General features: G+C 32.2%; 1 protein-coding gene across 1 annotated transcript; it reads right to left on the reverse strand.

Moving 5' to 3' along the window:
- Positions 1-8,586: 8,586 nt before the first annotated feature.
- On the reverse strand, positions 8,587-9,462 carry LOC109157787 (uncharacterized mitochondrial protein AtMg00810-like). The gene is made up of 2 exons (XM_019305626.1): positions 9,176-9,462; positions 8,587-9,013 (listed from the first exon to the last, which is right to left on the reverse strand). Exons 1-2 carry the CDS (start codon positions 9,460-9,462, stop codon positions 8,587-8,589), a joined length of 714 nt encoding a protein of 237 aa, XP_019161171.1.
- Positions 9,463-20,334: the final 10,872 nt, after the last annotated feature.

The raw sequence follows: 20,334 nt of genomic DNA on the forward strand, positions 1-20,334 counted from the left end.
AACCGTGAGAGTGGAAGAGGTAATTAGGGACCCATGTGGATGGCAACTATGGAACATATATTCTTCAATTTGTCTTTCCTCGTGCCCTAAAATCCCTTCCTTAATTAATCATTGTTTCTCCCACTAACGTTGTTGTTGATGACCATAAGTTCTTTTTCACGTTTTTTTTTTTTTTTTTCTCTTTGTTTTTTTTTTTTTTTTTTTTAACGATTAAAAAAGCATAAAAATCACTAAAAAAAAAAAAGAACAAGAAAATCGCATTTAACAACATTTGAACGTCTCTATGTTGCTTGTCTATTGGTCGACACCCCATCACGCCTTCACTTTATTAGTGTACATGCGAATGGAAATAATCCTAATGACGATAGAAAATTCAATGAAAACGGAAAGAGGAGATTTTCCCACGAATAGATATAGATACAATCTACATAGAAACATACAAAGTTATGAAAGAATCTTTTAATGAGTAATGATGTCTTTTATTAACTAGGCAAATTATACCGTGGACTGCGGTCCACAATGTATTGTGGTCCAGACATCAAATATGCATTGCAGTTTCATTTCAACACGTACAATTACAGTATCATTTTGATATAACTACAGTTTCGCTAGACAATATACACTCAAATATGTGAAATTGTTATTCAGTTTCATTTTGTATATACACTGCAGTTTCATTTCAACACAACTACAGTTTCATTTCAATTCAATTGCAGTTTCATTTGATAATATAATAAAAATAATACGTGAGATAGTCAGTTTAAATACACTATAGTGTCTGTCAATTTGGACCATGGTCCATAAAACTTTATGGACCGCGGTCCACAATATAATTGTTGCATTAACTATTCCTGGATTAAACCAACTGATCACATCTTAAGTTAATAGAGAATCTATTTAATACTCGTCTTGTCTCATATTACATGTCTAGTTCACTACTCCATCTGTCCCATTTTATATGTTCTATTCAATATTAATTAGTCAAATTAACTCTTTTTTCTTTGTTTATTTTCTTTCGTAATTTTTTTTTACTTATTTTTAAATTTGATTATTTTGTTTTTAATAATACTTTTATGGCCCGTTTGGTTCACGGAATAGGCCGGGAATGGCATAGCATTCCCAGTAATAGGCCTATTCCGTTGTTTGGTAACCATTTCTATTACCAGGAATAATATTCCTGGTAATAGCCTATTACCTCAAATAAGGTAATAGCTATTACTAGGGCCCCCCTGGTATTAGCCTATTACTGAGCGCTCAGTAATAGATTTTAGAATTTATTTCCTTTTTTACCCCTTTCTTTAACCTAATTTTTTTTTATCATAATATATAAATTTATCCTATTTCACCACCGTCGTCGCCGCCACCACCATCACCGCCGCCACCACCACCATCGTCGTCGTCGCCACCACCACCATCGTCGCCGCCGCCACCATCACCGCCGCCGCCGCCACCACCACCACCATCACCGCCGCCGCCACCACCACCACCACCGCCGCCGCCGCCGCCACCACCACCACCATCGCCGCCGCCGCCACCACCACCACCATCGCCACAACCGTCACTGTCCCCACCACCGTCGCCGCCCCCACCACTGCCACCGCCGCCACCATCATTACCACCACCGTCACCGCCACCGCCACCGCCGCCGCCACCGCCATCGCCATCGCCACCGCCACCAGAACCACCACACAGCAGCACCACCGCCACAACCGTCGCTGGCCCCACCACCACTGCCACAACCGTCACCGTCAACACCACCACCGCCACCACCACCACTACCACCCCAGCACCACCACCATCACCGCCACCACCACCGTCACCATCGCCACCATCACATATTTTTATAAGGGTATTTATGTCTTTTAAAACATATTTCATTTCTATTCCTTAAATCAACCAAACACTGTAATATAATTCCTAAAGTCTATTCCTTCCGCGAACCAAACAATAGAATACAAATCCTATTCTATTCCTTGCCTATTCTATTCCTTTTGGAATAGCATTCCTATTACCTCAAAATTCATTCCGTGAACCAAACGTGCTGTTAGTGTGATATTAAAAAAAAAAAAAAAAAAGTACTTTTAGTGTTGTTTCTAAATATATAAATTTTGTATACTAATACTGGACTTAATATTATAAAAAATTGTATTAAAAATAACTTCAGTCAAGTCTCGTTAACTAAATCAGACACATAAAATAGGACGAAGAGAGTATTTATTAGTCAAATCAACTCTTTGTTCTTTTATTTTTTTTGTTTTTAATTATTTTTAAATTTAAAATTTTTTAAATATTTTATAGTACTTTTAATGTAGTTTCTAAATATATAAACTTTATATATGTTTGACGGAGACCGGTAAAAGGGTCAAATTCATCAATTGGTGGCTAAGGGGATTGTTGGGTGGAGGCCAGTGAAGGGTTAAGTCCAGCGCACTACCTCTCGAAAATGTGATGGCAATCTATAAGAAAATAATGTTGCGTCTTCACTACTAGCTATAGCTTTTATGAGTTTGAGTTCTAAGAAGAGCTAAAATTGTGCAGTTAAAACTTGCTGGTGCTAGGAGGAAGAATTGTTGAGTGGAGGCCGGTGAAGGGCCAAGTTCAGGTGACTATAACTTTGGCGTAGTGATAAGCGCTTGATCCACCAAACTAGACATATAAAATGAGATAGAGGGAGTAGTGGTAAGCGCTTGATCCACCGAACAAAACACATAAAGTGGGATGAAAGGAGTAATTAAATAAAAAAAATATTCAATAAAATAATAGATGTAGTGTAGTGATTAATAAGAAGTGAGTTATGTAGGGAGTAGTGGTAACTGGTAAGCGCTTGATTCACAGAAGCAGACACATAAAATGTGACGGATGGAGTAATTAAATAAAAAAAATATTCAATAAAATAATAGCATGTAGTGTAGTGATTAATAAGAAGTGACTTATGTAGAAAGTAGTGGTAACTGGTAAGCGCTTGATCCACTAAAGCAGTCACATAAAATGTGACGGATGGAGTAATTAAATAAAAAATATTCAATAAAATAATAGCATGTAGTGTAGTGATTAATAAGAAGTGACTTATGTAGGGGTGTTTAAAATTACTACCTTGCTATGGAGTTAATAGTATTCCAAAAAAAAAAAAAGAAAAAAAAATGTAGGGGTGTTTAAAATTACTTAAAGGAAAAATTGCATTTTTCATCCCTAAGTTATAGGTTAATTGTAGAATTCGTCCCTAAGTGTTGGTCATATTCACTTTTGGTCCTTAAGTTATCATTGACGTTGCACTTTTCGTCCCTTTACTAATAAAATATTAGGGACGAAATTTACAATTTTAGTATAATTCATGGACGAAAAGTGAGCACGAAAGGACGAAAGGTGCAATACCAATATTAACTTAGCGACGAAAAGTGAGCATGACCAACACTCATGGACAAATTCTATAATTACCCTATAACTTAGGAACAAAAAGTGTAATTTTCTCTTACTTAAATTATAGCGATTGGGACAAAAGATCACTCCACGCACAATATTGTGGAACAAGTGCTTGGAGAGAAGCGGTCCACTACTTCAAATTATATCGTGCACCGCGGTGCATAATCGATTATGCACATCGTTTTAAAACGACGTCGTTTTGTTTAATGAAAAGAAACGGCACCCATTTTGCGCCGTTCCGCAAAAAGTACCTCTCTATTATTCAGTGTCATTTTGTATAAACTGCAGTTTCAGTTCAACACAACTACAGTTTCATTTAGATATAACTACAGTTTCATTCGACATTTATACACTCAAATATGTGAAAATGTTATTTAATTTTATTTTATATACACTATAGTTTCATTAAAACACAACTACATGATCATTTCAATATAACTACAGCTTCATTGCACAATATACACTCAAATATGTTAAATGTTATTCAGTTTCATTTTATATACACTGCAGTTTCATTTCACCACAACTATAGTATCATTTTGATATAACTGCAGTTTCATTTGATAATATATAAAATAATACGTGAGACAGTGTCTGTTTAGATACACTGTAGTGTCAGTTTAGATACACTGTAATTTCAGTTGGTAATTAACACATCAAAAAATTACGCGCTCCGTTAACAGTAACAACACGTCGTTTCTTTACTTAAAGAAATGGTTCCGTTTTGACCACGGTCCACGATTTAACGACCGTTCAATTACTCTTCCCAACGTAATTTTAGTCAAATAATAAATAATGTATAGTTCATACATGGTTAGTATATATGTATATATATGAAGTATAACTTTTTCAAATATTCAGCAAAAGAAATAAAAAGAAAAGCTAGCTAGTGATAAAGCATGACACACAAATGTACACTTGATTACGTCTAGTACAATTAGAAGGATGCAAATTGTAAAAATTAACCTAGTATTATTATTATGATATGATGATCTTTGCCTAGATTCATGATGCCGGCCAAGATGGAGTGCTTCCTTCTTCTTTTCACATCCCTTTAATTTGCATGCTTGCTTTACCAAACCTTTCTTCCTTCTTCTTTTCACATCCCTAGCTTTAATTTGCATGCTTGCTTTACCAAACCTTTCATGTTAAATTAACTTTCATGTTAAATTATTTAGTCAACTATCTTTTCCACGTTGTTTTTTTTTTTTTTTTTTTTAAAATACTTATAATTCTTTACAAAGTAGTATATGTTCTATACTTTCTCAAACATTTTCAACTCCAAGAATCTATGTCCCTACCACTAGGATAACTGGGATGTGATTGCACTACATGGCAGTTAGCTCCACGTTGTTTTAATTTTTATTATATTGTTGAAGTATTTAATTTATAAAACTATAGAATTCAAATTTGTGAAGTTATAAACCAAAAAATGCGTCAATATGTCATTGGTTGGAACTTCATACCTTCTTACAGGTGGTCTGGAAATTTCTTTACCATAGTTATTTTTTAAAAAAAATTTAGATTTTTAAATTTTCAAATCAATCATGGATGGACAATGTCAAATTTAGTTTCAGATGATCGTTTTAGCGATTTAACATTCCAGACTATTATTGTTTGGACACTTTTAGTCCTTCTCATGATTTTTCTTATTCTTAGTAAGGGCATTTTCGTCTCTTCATATTTTTCTTTTGTTGTTTTTTCAGTTTCAACCAGTTTAATATTTTACAAAAAACTGGTTAAAAAATATAGTTACTAAAAATTATAGGTTACCTAAAGTTCTAAACCAATTAAACCGGTTGAACCGGAAAAAATAACAAAAGAAAAATATGAAAAGACAAAAATGCACTTATTAAAAATATGAAAAGTCATGAGAAGGACTAAAAGTGTCCAAAAATAATTATCTAGGATGTTAAATGATAAAAATAATAGTCTAAGACTAAATTTAGAATAGTTACAAGATAAGAGACCTCTGGTATAATTAACTCTTTTTTAACTGTTGGTAATCACGTTTGGAAAAGTTTGATAAAAAAGAAAACATAATCCTTAGTCTAAAATCAAATCAATCTATCCCAAAAACTTTTGTTGGCTTTTATGTGATTTTAGATAACTATCATATTAGCTTTTAACTAACATTCTTTCCCTTTAATTAGTTTAGTCGTCTCCTCTTTCGTAAAAGGGGAGAAAACGAAAGAAACATTGTTTTCTCAACGGTTGGGGCAGACGACGAGCCGCCGCCGCGTCATGATGAACACAAAGCCGTCATTTGCTATAAACCAATACACAATAACTCAACTTAGAGACTTAATCAAACTTTAAAATAAATAGTATGTATGGATTGGGTGGGTTTGGAAACAAGATTATTTTTTTCCCAGTAATATTGGTTCTGTTACAATGCAATATCTGTTCATAACTATTTTCTCAACGTAATTAAGAAAAATGTTTGTTAATACAAAATTAATAAATATATTGATTAAGTACATATATTATTGTTTATGTTATTGATATATGTTGGTCCAATGTTGTTTAGTATGGATAAAACTTGTCTCTAAATCAAGGAGCCTATTTTTGAGGAGTTAAGAATGAGTCCTTAGCTTGTTGAGCTAGAAGAAGATGCAATATTTTCTCACAAATGAGTGGATGAAAAGAGATAAAGATTCTAGCCATATTTTCCTTTCCCTACCTGGAGATGGGTCATCTACAAAGTCTATTATTGTGTATGTCTGATGACTATAAATAGGGGTTCTGTAATAAGGGAAAATTGAAGTTTCAGGGAATTAAAATACAGACTTTTATTCACAAAGATATGTAAGGAATTGAAACTTCAAGCAAAGGAATAGATTGGGGTACTATTGGAGAAGATGATCCACTTGATATTAGTATAAGGTGTGTGAAAATTTAGGTCGATATACAATTTATGTAATTGTCGTATTAGTTCAAATTGTATCTTGAAACTTTCTTACTGAGTAACTGTATAAGGTTGATGTTAAAAATAAGTGGTAGACTTAGTTTTTGTAAATCATTTGAATCTTGTACTTGTAAAAACGTTGGTTGATCTCCGGTGGAAAGTTTTGGACGTGACCCGCCCGCGGATTAGGAAGTGTACTCTAACTGCGTTATCAAATTTCAATAATGTTATGTTCGTTTGTTTATTTATTGCGTTATAGAGTGTTTAAAATATTTACCGGAGTAATTGCTCTTATTGATACTCTGATTGATTTCAGTATATAATTATATGTTCAATATATATTTATGCATTACATTGTTTCAATGTTTTGTAAAAATGATTTTTAGAAAATAATTTGTTTTTAAAAAATAAACATTTCATTTTCTCATGCATGTTTGGCCAAAAGCCATCGAACAATCTGTATAATTCATTTTTAAAAACATGAAAATAAATATATTACTAAGTTATTTCTTATAAAAAAAATATTAATTATTTAATAAAGATAATAATAATTATTTATATTAAAATAAATTATAAATAAAATTCATAATAGTTATAAAAATTAAAAATAATTATGATAAAAAGATGTAAATTAATAGTTTTTAATTTGTAACTTATTATTTTTTTGAAAACATTTGTAACTTATTATAATAAAAATAAATCAAATTTTTTAAAATATAATAATTCTAAATTAGAGAAATTGAAGAAAATATTTTACTTTTTTTTTTTTATTGTAAGATGTGGGTTAGGCCAAGTTGGGATATGATTTTTATTTTTGGCTCCGTCGACTGGGGCGGACTCAGTGTGGTGGCAGCTGCCCCCACTCTCCTCACCCCACCCCTTTATATATATGTATGTATATGTATACATATATAGCATGAAATGTTAATAAAATCTATATTTATGTTGATAATATCAATAGTTTGAGTATCTTTGTTGGTTGAACTCTAAATTTTATGTTATAAAAGGTTTATGTCATGGGTTCAAATCTCATTAGCAACAGTTTTAATTATCTTCTCTCTTTCATTTTTTCACAAGATAAATTAAATATTTTTAGTCTACTTTTTTATGGATCATTTAATTAACAAATTAAATGCTCTTTTAGTCTAGTTTTTATAAATCATTTAATTAATGTAGTATACAAGTTTATAATATACTTTATCATATTCGAATTAATTTAGAAAAATTAATCTAACTAAAAGAAATTAAAATTTAAAAGTATTTATAATTATATTGTTATTCAAATTATTTTATCCAATTGATTATGTTTCATATTTTCTCATAAATATATTGTAATTTATAATGTATTTTGTATTTTAACCTTATTATGGTTGTTTGATATTTTGTCATTGACATTTCTAACGTCATTTAATATTCGCCCCCACTCAGATGATTTTCTGGATCCGCCATTATCCGTCGAGTTCAACTCATATTTAAATTGAAATTGATAAATGTAACAACTTCTAACCAAAAATATATATATTTTTAAAAACTTTTTTGGGTTGTATGCCAGACCAAAATTATTATTATTTGGCTTAGTACAACTCAATTCATATTTTAACCAATGATGGATAATGTAATAACTTTAAATTAAAAAAATTGAAGAAAAAAAGTTAAATATTTTTCAATCTTTCGAGTTATGTGTCGAGTCAGGTCAAGATTTTTATTGTTTGGTCCAACTTGACTATTCTCATATTTTAACCGGAGTATGTAGTTCACTCTAGTTCAAATAAGTACTACACATATGACGAGCTAACCTGTCCATTTGAAACCACTTAAAGGGTGAGAGAAAGAGAAATGAGCATGAGATAGGAATTTAAAAAATGTCTTTTAAAATCTTGGAACACAGTTTTCACTAAAATGAGTTTTTTTTTTTACCAGAATGAGTATTTTTTGTTGACTTCATTTTGCGTTAATAATCAAACCTTGAAAACTTTGAAAAAAAAAATTCCACATTTTTAGGTTTCCAAACCAACTCTAAATATTATTTTTTACATATTTAACTATATTAATACTTTGTGCCAACCACAATAGCCTTGGCAAATAGGAGAGTAGATGTGACCCTAGCCTGCCCTATGTGTCTTGATTTTAATGAGGATGTTATGCACTGCTTGATAGAATGTCAATATGCCTGTCGTGTATGGAATGAATCTTGCCTTGATATAACCTCTGTGCTTGGTGGATCGTTTGTTGAGTGGTTTCAGAATGCAATGACTGTGCTAACAATGGATAATCTTATTAAAATTATCTGCAAGTTGATCTTTGGTAGAGATAAAGTTGACTTGAATCTCTTCTTTGGCAACTGTGACTCTCACAAAATGATAGTCAATCTCAACATGCTTAGTGCGAGCATAAAAAATAGGATTAGCACACAGATATGTAGCACCAAGATTATCACACCATAGTTTTGGAACAGATATCCCAGTGACGCCGATTTCACGCAATAGGGAGAGAATCCAAATTACTGCAGCACAAACATCAGCTAAACCCTTGTATTCAACCTCCGTGGAGGATCTTGCCACAGTTCTTTGCTTTTTGCACACCCAAGATACAAGATTTGACCCAAGAAACACAGCATACCCACTGGCTAACTTACGATCGTCATGGCAGCCAGCCCAGTTTGAGTCAGAGAAGACATGTAGTTCTCTGGATGCAGATTTTCGGATACACAAACCATAAGATAGAGTCCCTTTGACATACCTCAACACACGCTTTGCTTGTTCCCAATGGGTTACCGTAGGAGCATGCATGTGTTAACAAAGTTGATTGACTGCAAAAGATAAATCTGGTTTGGTGATGGTGAAATACTGAAGGGCTCCAGCCAGACTTCGATATTGTGTAGGATCATCATATAAATCTGTAGAGTGAGAAAGAGATTTCGAAACAGGAATTGGAGTAGATAGAGGTTTACAATCAGACATACCAGCACGTTTCAAAATATCCAGCATATATCGTTGTTGAGATAAAAGTATTCTAGCATTGCAATTAATGGTTTCAATACTAAGAAAGAAACCTAGTTCACCAAGATCCATAATCTTGAAAGTAGCAGATAATTTAGTTAAGAAATAACTTACAAGAGTCGGATTACTGCCCATTACCAGAATGTCATCAACAGAGACAAGAAGATAGACATAAGTGGAATTTTAGGAGTAATAAAATAGTGATACATCTGTTTTCGATGCCTGGAACCCAACAGATAATAAAAGGGCATGAAGACGCTTAAACCAGGCTCTTGGGGCATGTTTCAACCCATACAATGATCTCTTTAACAAGTAGGATCAGGAAATTGAGCATCAATATATCCAGGTGGTTGTCGCATGTAAACAGTTTCAGTCAAATTCCCATTAAGAAAAGCATTATGAACATCTAGTTGTCTCACAGTCCAACCAGAAGATGTAGCCAAAGAGAGAAGTAACCTGACAGTGGTGGGTTTTACAACTGGACTGAACGTGTTAAAAAAATCTTGACCGGGAACCTGATTAAACCCTTTGCGACCAACCTGGCTTTGTATCTCTCAGTTGAACCATCTACTTTCCTTTTGGTTCGAAAAACCCATTTACATCCAATCACATTTTGATCATGTTTAGACGGAACCAGACACCATGTCTGATTCTGTAACAAGGCATTAAATGTGATGCCCGATCGCCAAGGGCATAACTTCATCAGATAAAGAGGACATGAGCATGGAGAGGAGTGTTTGATCCTGACGAACCCATGCGGAGCGGTCAGGGTTCGGGCACGGCAACGCCCCTTCCTCACCGGTCTAAATCGTGGCCGGTGGACAAGGGTTTGATCCGTCAATGAAACCCATTAGATCATGTCCGTTGAGAAAATGAACAACCTGAGCTCGCCAGAATAGGAAGTTCCGATAAGTCAGCTTGAAGCTGATAAAGTGGTGAGCGGTGGACAGGGTGGTCATGGTGGCAGTGATCGATGAGATAGCAGCATTGGAAACGGTCTATTCGGAGGAATTGACTGAACCGTCGGCCATGGGAAATAAACCCTAGCTAGATGATATCAGATGAGAACTGTAATGAATTGTATTAACAGTAATGGTTTACAAGAGTACATGACCTAGGTATATATACAAGAGGTAGATAGAGAGAGACTATGATTGGGAATCATAAGTAGACTCAGATACATAGATAGAGTCCTAATAGTTTGAAACGTTAACCTAGCTAACCATTCGAAAGGACTACCGAAGACATTCTCTGAGCATATAGTTCGAAACCTTAAAATCTTAGGTGAATGTGTCCAAGACAAAGTGTGTCCTGGAACACATCCCAATGAAAATTTTTCTTTAAAAGCCAAGACAACTTGTGCGGAACAGAAAGATATGTTCATCGCAAAATGAGTCACTAACGGCTAAAAAATCTGACAACTCACCTACCCTCTGAATTACCTGTTAGTCTTTACTCACTGGTTAATAGCCGTTAGAAATTAGTTTCCCTCCAACGGACCTTTTTCAATATGCCTATAAATACATTCTCTCAAAGAGATAAAATGTTGATCAGTTTCTAAGAGCATTCCAAGTATTCAAAGCTTTCAAGTGTTTCACATCTAGTGACCAGTAAGAAAGAGAGAAAAAGCTCCAAAGTTCAAATCCAGAATTCAAGAGACTTGTGTTGCTTTCATTGTGAAGATCAAGATATTTTCAAGCCAAGATCTCTTTGTTGGAGGAATAAGAATTTTTTTCTTCTAACTTTGTAATCTCTACTTGGTAGTAGTAGAAAAAAGCGGAGTAGACTAGTTATAGTTGAAAAGCCCGGTGGAGTTCAAGGCTTAAAGTCCTCATTGTACTAAGGGATTGTGCAACCCTCCTTAGGAATTCCAAATAGAAGAGTGGAATAGGTTGTGTTGGCAGAACCACTATATATATATATATATATATATATATATATATATATATATATATATATATATATATTGCATTTTATCAAAAGCAAACTTAACATTCTCAAAGAACAAACTTACGTGCAAACTAGTTTAAAAAGGGTTAACATATTTTCTACTATGCATACTTACGAGAGGTTAAATCCACCTCCCGAGAAATTTAACGAATCGTAAAAGTTTTTAAAGAGTTTTACAAATCTATTCACCTCCCTTTAGACTTGTACCCTAACCCCACCGGGACCAATAAGTGGTATCAGAGCAAGTTACCTTGATCGGTAAACACTCTGTGTGTACTGCCTGGTGATCTCAGTTCAAAATCAAAATATTTGTATATGTAATTTTTCTTTTTAAAATGGATCATCACATGTCCAAGAACCTTATATTTAACATGAATAAATTTAACGATTAGAAGGTTCAGATGCAGGCACACTTGTCTGCTTTCTATGATGAGATGTGTGAGGTCATCACTGAAGGTCCAGTCTAGATTATGATGGTTAATGCTCATGCAGCAATACAAGGACTAGATGCTCCAGAATACGTTCCTAAGCTTAGGCACGCATGGATATCTAAAGATAGGATGAGTAATAACCTGGACAATATAGCTAATGATATATTATTCAAAATGGTTGATGAAACTCTCTTCTTGAGGATTAGAAAATGTAAAATGGCTAAGGACATTTGGAATATTCTCATACAGATTTTGGAGAAGGTGATGAGCATGAGAAGGAAAACAAGCGCACCATAGCCATGAAAAAAAATTGAGGATTTCCGAATGGTTACTAACAAAACCATAGTCAAGATGGAAACTCGGTTCATGAAGTTGTTGAGTGAAGTAGCTGACCTTGGCAAGGAGCTATCTCAAAAGGAGATAAACTTGAAGATTCTTTGAGGACTTTTCAAGTCATGGGAGATGAAGATCATTTCCATGAGGGATCATTTCGATCACAAAGCAATTCAAACTTCACAAATATTTAGCGACCTCAAAGCACACGAGTTCGAGAGGGAATCTAAACAAGAAGATGACAAATCGAAGAACATTGTGTTGGTGGCTGACCAACAACCACCAACATCTTCGAGGTCTAACTCTATTTCCCTAGTGATTTTTTAACTGATGAACAAATTGTTATGTTTGTCAGGAAGTTCAAGCGATTCATGAGAAAGAATAATATTCAAGGAACTCCATCCACAACATCTTCTTCAAACCGAAGACCCTTTGAGAGGTCAAGTGTCTCGAAGATTAAAGGCTCCGAGGAGTTGCAGATCTTGTGCTACAACTACCGAAAACCATGGCACTACAAGATGGACTGTCCGTATCCAGTTGTCCGGAAGCATCAAGACCAACCAAGGAGCTCGAGCAATAAGAATGATCCGAGCAATGCTCCTGGAGAGTCGAGTGGTTGAGGCTCACACAACCACTCGAACAGTCACTCGAAAGGTGATAGGAGGAGAAAGGCATTAGTGACCGAAGAGTCAGCCGAGAAGGTAATCAATGATTCGTGCTCCTCTAGTTCAAGCTCAGAGAGCGAAGGCTCAGAAGATGAGAAGGGACTCATCTGTCTCTTTAGCTAACAACAATATGAAGAACTTTAATGGATAAGGATGATGAAGTAACTTCTCAAACCTCAACTGAATGTTAATCAAATTTTAGCCTCAATGAAAATCCTATGGATTCAGATTTTAAACTGATGGAGGACTTCAAAAATTTAAAGAGCACTCAATCTAAGCTGAAAGAAGATAATGCTCGACTCATGGACAAAATTTAAAAGCATTGTGCTTAAGAACTCAAAATGATAAGCATAATTGGCTAGTTCGAGAAGCAAATTCTCTTACTCAGGGAAGAGTGGAAAGCAAGAGAAGTGCGAGAGCATAAATTGCGTGAGGTGATAGCTACCTTTACTAATTCATCCAAACTAATGGATCAAATGGTAGGAGAACAAAGGCCTATTAGTGACAAAGTCGGACTCAGTTTTGATCCAAGCTTTCAAGCACATTTAAAGCTGACCAAACCATCAGATCCTTTAACTAGTAGAGGTTTAATCTGTATTTGTCAAAGGTCAAAGCTTGTTGCCTGGACCTACTAGAGTAACGGATAAAGTCAATGCACCACAAACTAGTAGTCAACCGAAAGGTGACACTATTCGAAAAGTTGTGAAACTCTCGGAAAGTAAACTTTGACAGGTAACCCGAAAGGTGCTCAAAACACTATTCGGAATAAACCTAGTAATGGTGAACCGAATGGTCAATCCACGAATGGTCAGCCTAACAAGAGTAACCATTCAAAGTATAAGCCTAATAACTACTCAGGTTACTACTAACCATTCGTAAAATAGACCGAATCGTTATCCGAATGATAAACCCTAAAGGTTCGATAAACCTAAGAGGTCATCTAGAAGACCTATGAAGGGCGCATGAAGGTTTTTTCCTTCTAATGAGTGTGTGTAAACATTAAGCTCAACACAAATGTAAAGATAATAGGGTAAATAGTGATTCAGTCAAGATTTTATAGTGGTTCGGGTTAACCCTACTCCACTTTTCTCCTTAACACATAAGGTTTCACTAGTATACAAGTGAATCTCTTAGCCTTTTACACTAGTTGCAAACCAAGCCATCTAGGTTACTTGCTACACTTCTAGTGAGTGATCTTTCAAACGGTTTTCAACACCAAGTTGCACGTTCTTCACTGTCTGACTGCTTTTTTTAAGGGTTGTCCACCAAATTGCCCTGAAAAAAGTCTGCCAAAGTCCTTGAGATAAGGAGTAATAGTCTTGAAGACTAAACTCGACATAATAATAAAAGATTCTTGAAGTGTTAGATCTCTTAAGAATGGTTGAGTACTTGCTGAGTTTTCTCTTAGAAGATTTCTTAGCTTTCATAATCTCTTAAGTTCGTAACTTTTTCATGCTTAAAGAGTGACTCTTTATATAGAACTAAAGGTTTGGAAATTTTGAACGTTTGAAATTTTTCAATTGGTGCCTCCATGTTAGGCGAAGGCCTAAAGGGGCTATGTTTAACATCATGACATCGAAATATGGTGCTAACAGCTACACAAGTATAAAGAAATAAAGTTGTGCCTTTCTACTAGCTATAACTTTTAGCATAGAAGGAAATACTTGATCCTAACAATTGGTATCAAAGCAGGTCACGGGTTCAAATCCCTGTGAGAGTAGCAAGGGTTATCCTATGAAAAAACTGTGTAGTTGAGCGTCGTTGAGGTTTGCAGGTGTTGGGAGAGAGATTGTTGGGCGGAGGCTTGAAGGAATCCACCATCCTACCATCAAAATGTAGCTTTTGGTGTAGTGGTATGCCCCTGATCTTGACATGACATTTGATCCTTTCCACAACATGCCATTAACCAATGGGTAAAAATCATTTCCTTTTTAGGAAAAAAAGAAGGTTTCTTATTGGTGTAGGTCCAAAAAGAATGTTTGCTTATAGTAAGAAGATATCTTGTTGGCAGATGTCCTTAGAGGGTGTACCCAACAACTCTTTTTAGGAAAGGAAAAGCAATATTCCTCATAGTTAGAGTTAATTCCACCGGAGGTCCCTTGTCTTTGGTGGCAATTCCAAATTTAGTCCCAGACTATCGTTTTTGTCATTTAACATCCCAGACTATTACTTTTTGTACACTTTTAGTTCTTCTCATGACTTTTCCTATATTTAGTAAGGGCATTTTTGTCTCTTAATATTTTTCTTTTGTTATTTTTTTTTTTTTAGTTTCAACCGTTTTAATTGGTTTAGGACTTTACTAAAAACCAATTGAAAAATATCATTACCTCAAGTTCTAAACAAATTAAACCGGTTGAAATTGAAAAAATAACAAAAGAAAAATATGAAAAGATAAAAATGTCCTTACTAAAAAAAAAAAAAAAAAAGTCATGAGAAAGGCTAAAAGTACGGTGTCCAAAATATAATAGTCTGTGATGTTAAATGGCAAAAACAATAGTCTGGGACTAAATTTAGAATTGTCACCAAATATAAGGACCTCTAGTGGAATTAACTCTTCAATTTATTAATCTTCATCCACTCAATGTATACGATGTTTCCAGACCTTTGGCACACCAATATATCTACATCTACAATTCTAATAAGATTCAATAATGTTAGACCCTTAACTGGAACAAAAAAATGTCGGTAGTATTGTTTCTTAAAATGAATGGTTAATATTATTTTGATTTTAGTATTTTTTTTAATGATTTTCCTTATTTACCCTCTATTATATTATTTTCTTCCCTTAAATAACTTAAATTCCCTTAGTGTAAACTTTAGTAACGAAATATTCCGTTAACTATTTATTATTTTTAACTTACTCATTAATTTTTATAAGAAAGGTCTTAGGTTCGAACCTCATCCCAATTAAAATTGGCATAATTGTTAAACATATACTACGAATATGTTAAAATGTATTTTAAAAAAATATATAAAATATAATTTAACATAAACTTTGGTCAAATAATTAGTCCGACTAAATACATAACATTCAAAGTTAAGTATCAAAGATTATAAATCAAGAACTTTAAAAATCATTTGATTTTTATGCATTTAAAAGAAAAAAAACAAATTTAGGTTAAAGTTTTTTTCCGTTTAATTAATCTTCTTTTGATTATTTAGATCAGAACAAAACTTAATATTTCAATTATACTTTTGCATTATTGGTATGATTTAGGTCGTTTTGGTATTAATATTTTTTGTATGTATTTTTATAGTGGTACAATTGTACATTACTTTACAAATATTATACTATTATTTTTTTATCGGACAAAATTGTTCTTACATCATTGTTAGACCTGCACGACCTAACTACAAAGTTGTTGATCATAAATACAATTACACCTGGACTCTAAAACGGTAGGACCATTTTTCAAAGAATTGACAATGTTGACATCTCACTGGTTCAAAGTTTATACATCAGAATTTTATCAATGCATGAAAACTTCTAAAGAAATTCGTAAGTTAATTTTTACTATATCATTATAACAATATCTATTGTAACTATATATTTTGAATTATTTATTATCATCCTCTATTGATAGAAATTGTACCAATTGTCATGGACAAACTCCCAAAATAATTTGTCTCAACAACGAAAATTTTTTAAAAACTAAAATCAATGATTTCATTATTGTTGATGAAAATTAAGTATGTCACTTTATTACTCTTATTAAATTAAATAAATTAGTAGCTACAACAAAAAATAATACATATGCATTTAATTAATTTAGAATTAGATGTCTATAATGCCTTTATTTAAAAAAAAATTATTCTATAAAAAAATTAAAAAGAGATATAATTTCATTAGTTATATTATCTTTATTTTCTATAATTCAAAGATTCATTACCTTCAAATTTATTAATTTATTATATTCACTACATTGTCCATTGTCTTCTTTTTACATTATCTTGTAATTAAATATCAAAGTTATAATACAAAATATGTTATATATATTTATTTATCAAGTATTTTATACAAATATAATAAATATTAATATTTTAATTTGTTCAATACTTTTACATGATAACCTATGACACACATCCCACAATGCATGAAACATGTAGGGGGGAAACTACCACTACCAAATATCAATAGGCCAGGTGCTTGTAAGATAAAGAGTTAATAGTACAACTAAGATCCCATCATATACACAACAAGGCAAATCTAAAGCTTCCTACACCATAATCTTATTGCACGATGAATCCATCTATGCTCCCACCAGTAACTCAATTGCACATGACACACTACAAATAAAAAAATAAATAAAGAACATGTACTGAAGATGAAGACAATGACAATGCTACCAAAAAAAAGGAATTAAGAAGAATTAGAGAAATTTAAATAAAAAAATAGTATTTATTTAGACTATCGTTTTTAGACTAAGTATTTAGATTGTACTAGCATTATTACAAAGTTACAAATATTTATTTTAGTGACAATATAATCAATCTCTCATATATTATCTTGCATTTATATACTTTAAATTACCGATTTAAATAAACAAATTCAATATTTATTTACCTATGCATGAACATCTCCGATATAATATTGCATTGATATACTTTAAAATACTTATTTAAAAAATCATTGTGCATTATTTCATTCGCGCAAAGCGCGTAAAAAAAAACTAGTAGGACTATAAAGATGAGAAAAGTTTCACAATGATAAAGTCTTTATTAATGTCTACATACATATATTATATTTATAACAAATTGTATTTTTCCCGTTTATTTTTTCTAGTTTAAAAAAAAATATTTCAATTTTTTGTCTTAATATATAGAATTTTTGTATAACTCTTAAATACATAAATTGATTTCATTAAATATTAATTAAATAAAATTAAACAATTAAATTAGAAATTATATAACTTAAATTAGATAATTAATTGAATTAGAGCAAAAAATGTAAAATGATTAGTATCTTTACAATTGACAACCTTTCTAAGATGCATCCATTGGTTAAATGTGCTTTATCTCCTGAGAGAATATTCGTAAATCTCCAATAATTTCATTATTAGGAATCTTTCAGTACGTACGTGCATCTACATGCACCAGAAAAATGACAATACATAAAATCTTGATGCAATTCTTCTCTAAATATATATTAGGGGACTTTAATGTCTTAATACTTAATTAATAAATGAAAGCATTCTTATCACATGATATTTTTTTTTTAAAAAAAAAAACTTAATTAATATAACTAAAATGTTCTCGTTTTTTCATATTTGAAAATTTATCGTATTCACTCATGAAAGTGCATATACTTTATCCATTTAATTATATGAGTGTAATTCGATTAATGAAATTTGAATTAGATTATTTAAAATTTAAAATTTAATATTTAATTTAATAAAAAAACATTTCTATATTCAGAAATTTCAATACAAAAATTATTAAATGTATATTGTCAAATTTAATAATTATAATTAAGAAAATATTTTTGAAATATAAGTAAAGAAAAAAGACATGATTTGACTCCTGAATAAAATATAAAGGCACCTACCTACATTGCACAGAAACTTTACTAAAACTGTATTTTCGTGTTTCTGAAATGTATCGTCCTCGAAATTAACAAAAAATTGATTTCGAAATATTTCTAGGTTATTTCCTAAATTTTTAAAGGTTTCTAGCATGTTTCCAGACCGTTTCATAATTATCAAAACGTTCGGAAACATGTTTCCTACCTCTGAAAATGCGCTTCCATCAACCTTGCGGTCAACCTTTAATATATTAAAAATCTAATTAACCTTAGCCTCTAGAAACATCTTCAATATTTTGTCGTCTTGGGTCGTTAGTTCTTGGTCTCTCTCTCAATCGGTCATTTTTAGTCACATGTATATTTCATTGTTTCCTCTCTAGAGGCTTTGGTTAAACACACAATAGCTTTGGTCTTTGATTAATAATCATAGAATATATTTCGTAATCAACAATTACAAAATATAATTTCTCTCTACGGACTTGATTTTTTGTTCACAATAACCTTAGTCTTTTGTCAAGAAATATAGTTGAATATCATGGTAATATATAAAAAAATCTGGGATGTTCGAGGAGATGAATTTGCAAGCATTAAAGATGGTGGAATCTTTTAATTTGCTAATTATCATTAAATGAACCTAATTTAGAATCTGTAATTTTTTTTTTTTAAGGATGTTAATGAAATTTAAGTTAGAAAATTTCGTTCTTTATTATTTGTACTAATTTTTTACGCATATTACGCGAATGAGATAATAATGTACAATGTTTATTTTAAAATAAGTACCTCAAAGTATATCAATGCAAGATTATATAGGAGATGCTCCTGCATAGGTAATTGAATATTGAATTTGTTTATTTAAATCTGTAATTGAAAGTATATGAATGCAAGATAATATATGAGAAATTGATTATAATTGTCATTAAAATAAATGTTTGTAACTTTGTAAAAACGGTAGTCTAAATACTTAGTCTAAAAACGATAATCTAAATAAATACTACTTTTGGTTTGAATTTTTCTAAGTCTTCATAATTCTCTTTTGAGTAGCATTGTCATTGTCTACATTTTCAATGTTTATCATCTTTTTTTATTGATAGTGTATCATGTACAATTGGTTTACTGTTGGTAGTATAGAGCCATAGAGGGCATCGTCATGCAATGAGATTATGATTTAGGAAGCTGTGGATTTGCGTTGTTGTATATGACTGGGATCTATTGTACTATGAACTCTTATATTTTGCAAACGCATGTTATATTTGGCAGTGGTAGTTTTTTTCCCTACATGTTTCATGTGTTGTGAGATGTATGTCGTAGATTCTCATATGAAAGTATTGAAGAAATATTAATATTTATTATATTTATAGAAGGTTCATGAGCAGTACCTCTTGTTCTAGTTCCCTAACTTGCTTACTTGATAGTAACAACAATGACTCTGCAAGTAGTCCAAATATTGGTGACGTGTCTAGTTTATCAACAATTTCTGCATCCATTTTGCACTTGTTCATTTTGAAGTTCATATTTTTTGAATTAGTATGGATGAGTGTACTACTTGATTGTGTGTGTGTTTTGTAATTTTGTTTTGTTTTGTTGAATTGATACTAAACTTTGAGTACATACTGCAACATTTTCACCACAATGCATGCAGTTAAATAGTTTGTCACTTTGTGCATAAACCTTTTTTAAACAGTGGCTACATCATTTATACCAAGTGCTTTTGTTGTCAAGGTTGATGCTGATTTTACTTTTAATTCAAGCAGGTTGAGTCTATAAAATAAAATGAATTGTAAATTTATATTAGTTCTAATATATTTAAAGGATGCACAATAAGTATTTTACATACAAGGTCAATGAATGTTGTAACACTGTCTATTTTTTGAAATTTCTTCATTTTTTGGATTTGCAAGATTGATTGCACCATTATTGTAGTTTCGGCATCATTTCAATGCGTCAAGTGTGTCACGATATTCTATTGCCCTACATTGACATTTTTAATAATGAGTTTTAAATGTAGCTACGCTAGATATTGATCTAATTACCATTTACATATTATCAACATAAAATCATACCAGTCTTTTAGGTGTTTTGCTCGAGATACTTTTGGTTAAACCATTAT

Source organism: Ipomoea nil, unplaced genomic scaffold, assembly GCF_001879475.1.
Source record: "Ipomoea nil cultivar Tokyo-kokei standard unplaced genomic scaffold, Asagao_1.1 scaffold2792, whole genome shotgun sequence".
Lineage (NCBI taxonomy): Eukaryota > Viridiplantae > Streptophyta > Magnoliopsida > Solanales > Convolvulaceae > Ipomoea > Ipomoea nil.

Excerpts from the sequence above, each read along its gene's own strand:
- LOC109157787 (XM_019305626.1), bottom strand. The coding sequence starts at position 9,462 with ATGGGCAGTAATCCGACTCTTGTAAGTTATTTCTTAACTAAATTATCT. Across the intron at positions 9,014-9,175 it reads AGTCTGGCTGGAGCCCTTCA|AGAACTACATGTCTTCTCTG; the intron begins GTATTTCACCAT and ends ATCTGCATCCAG.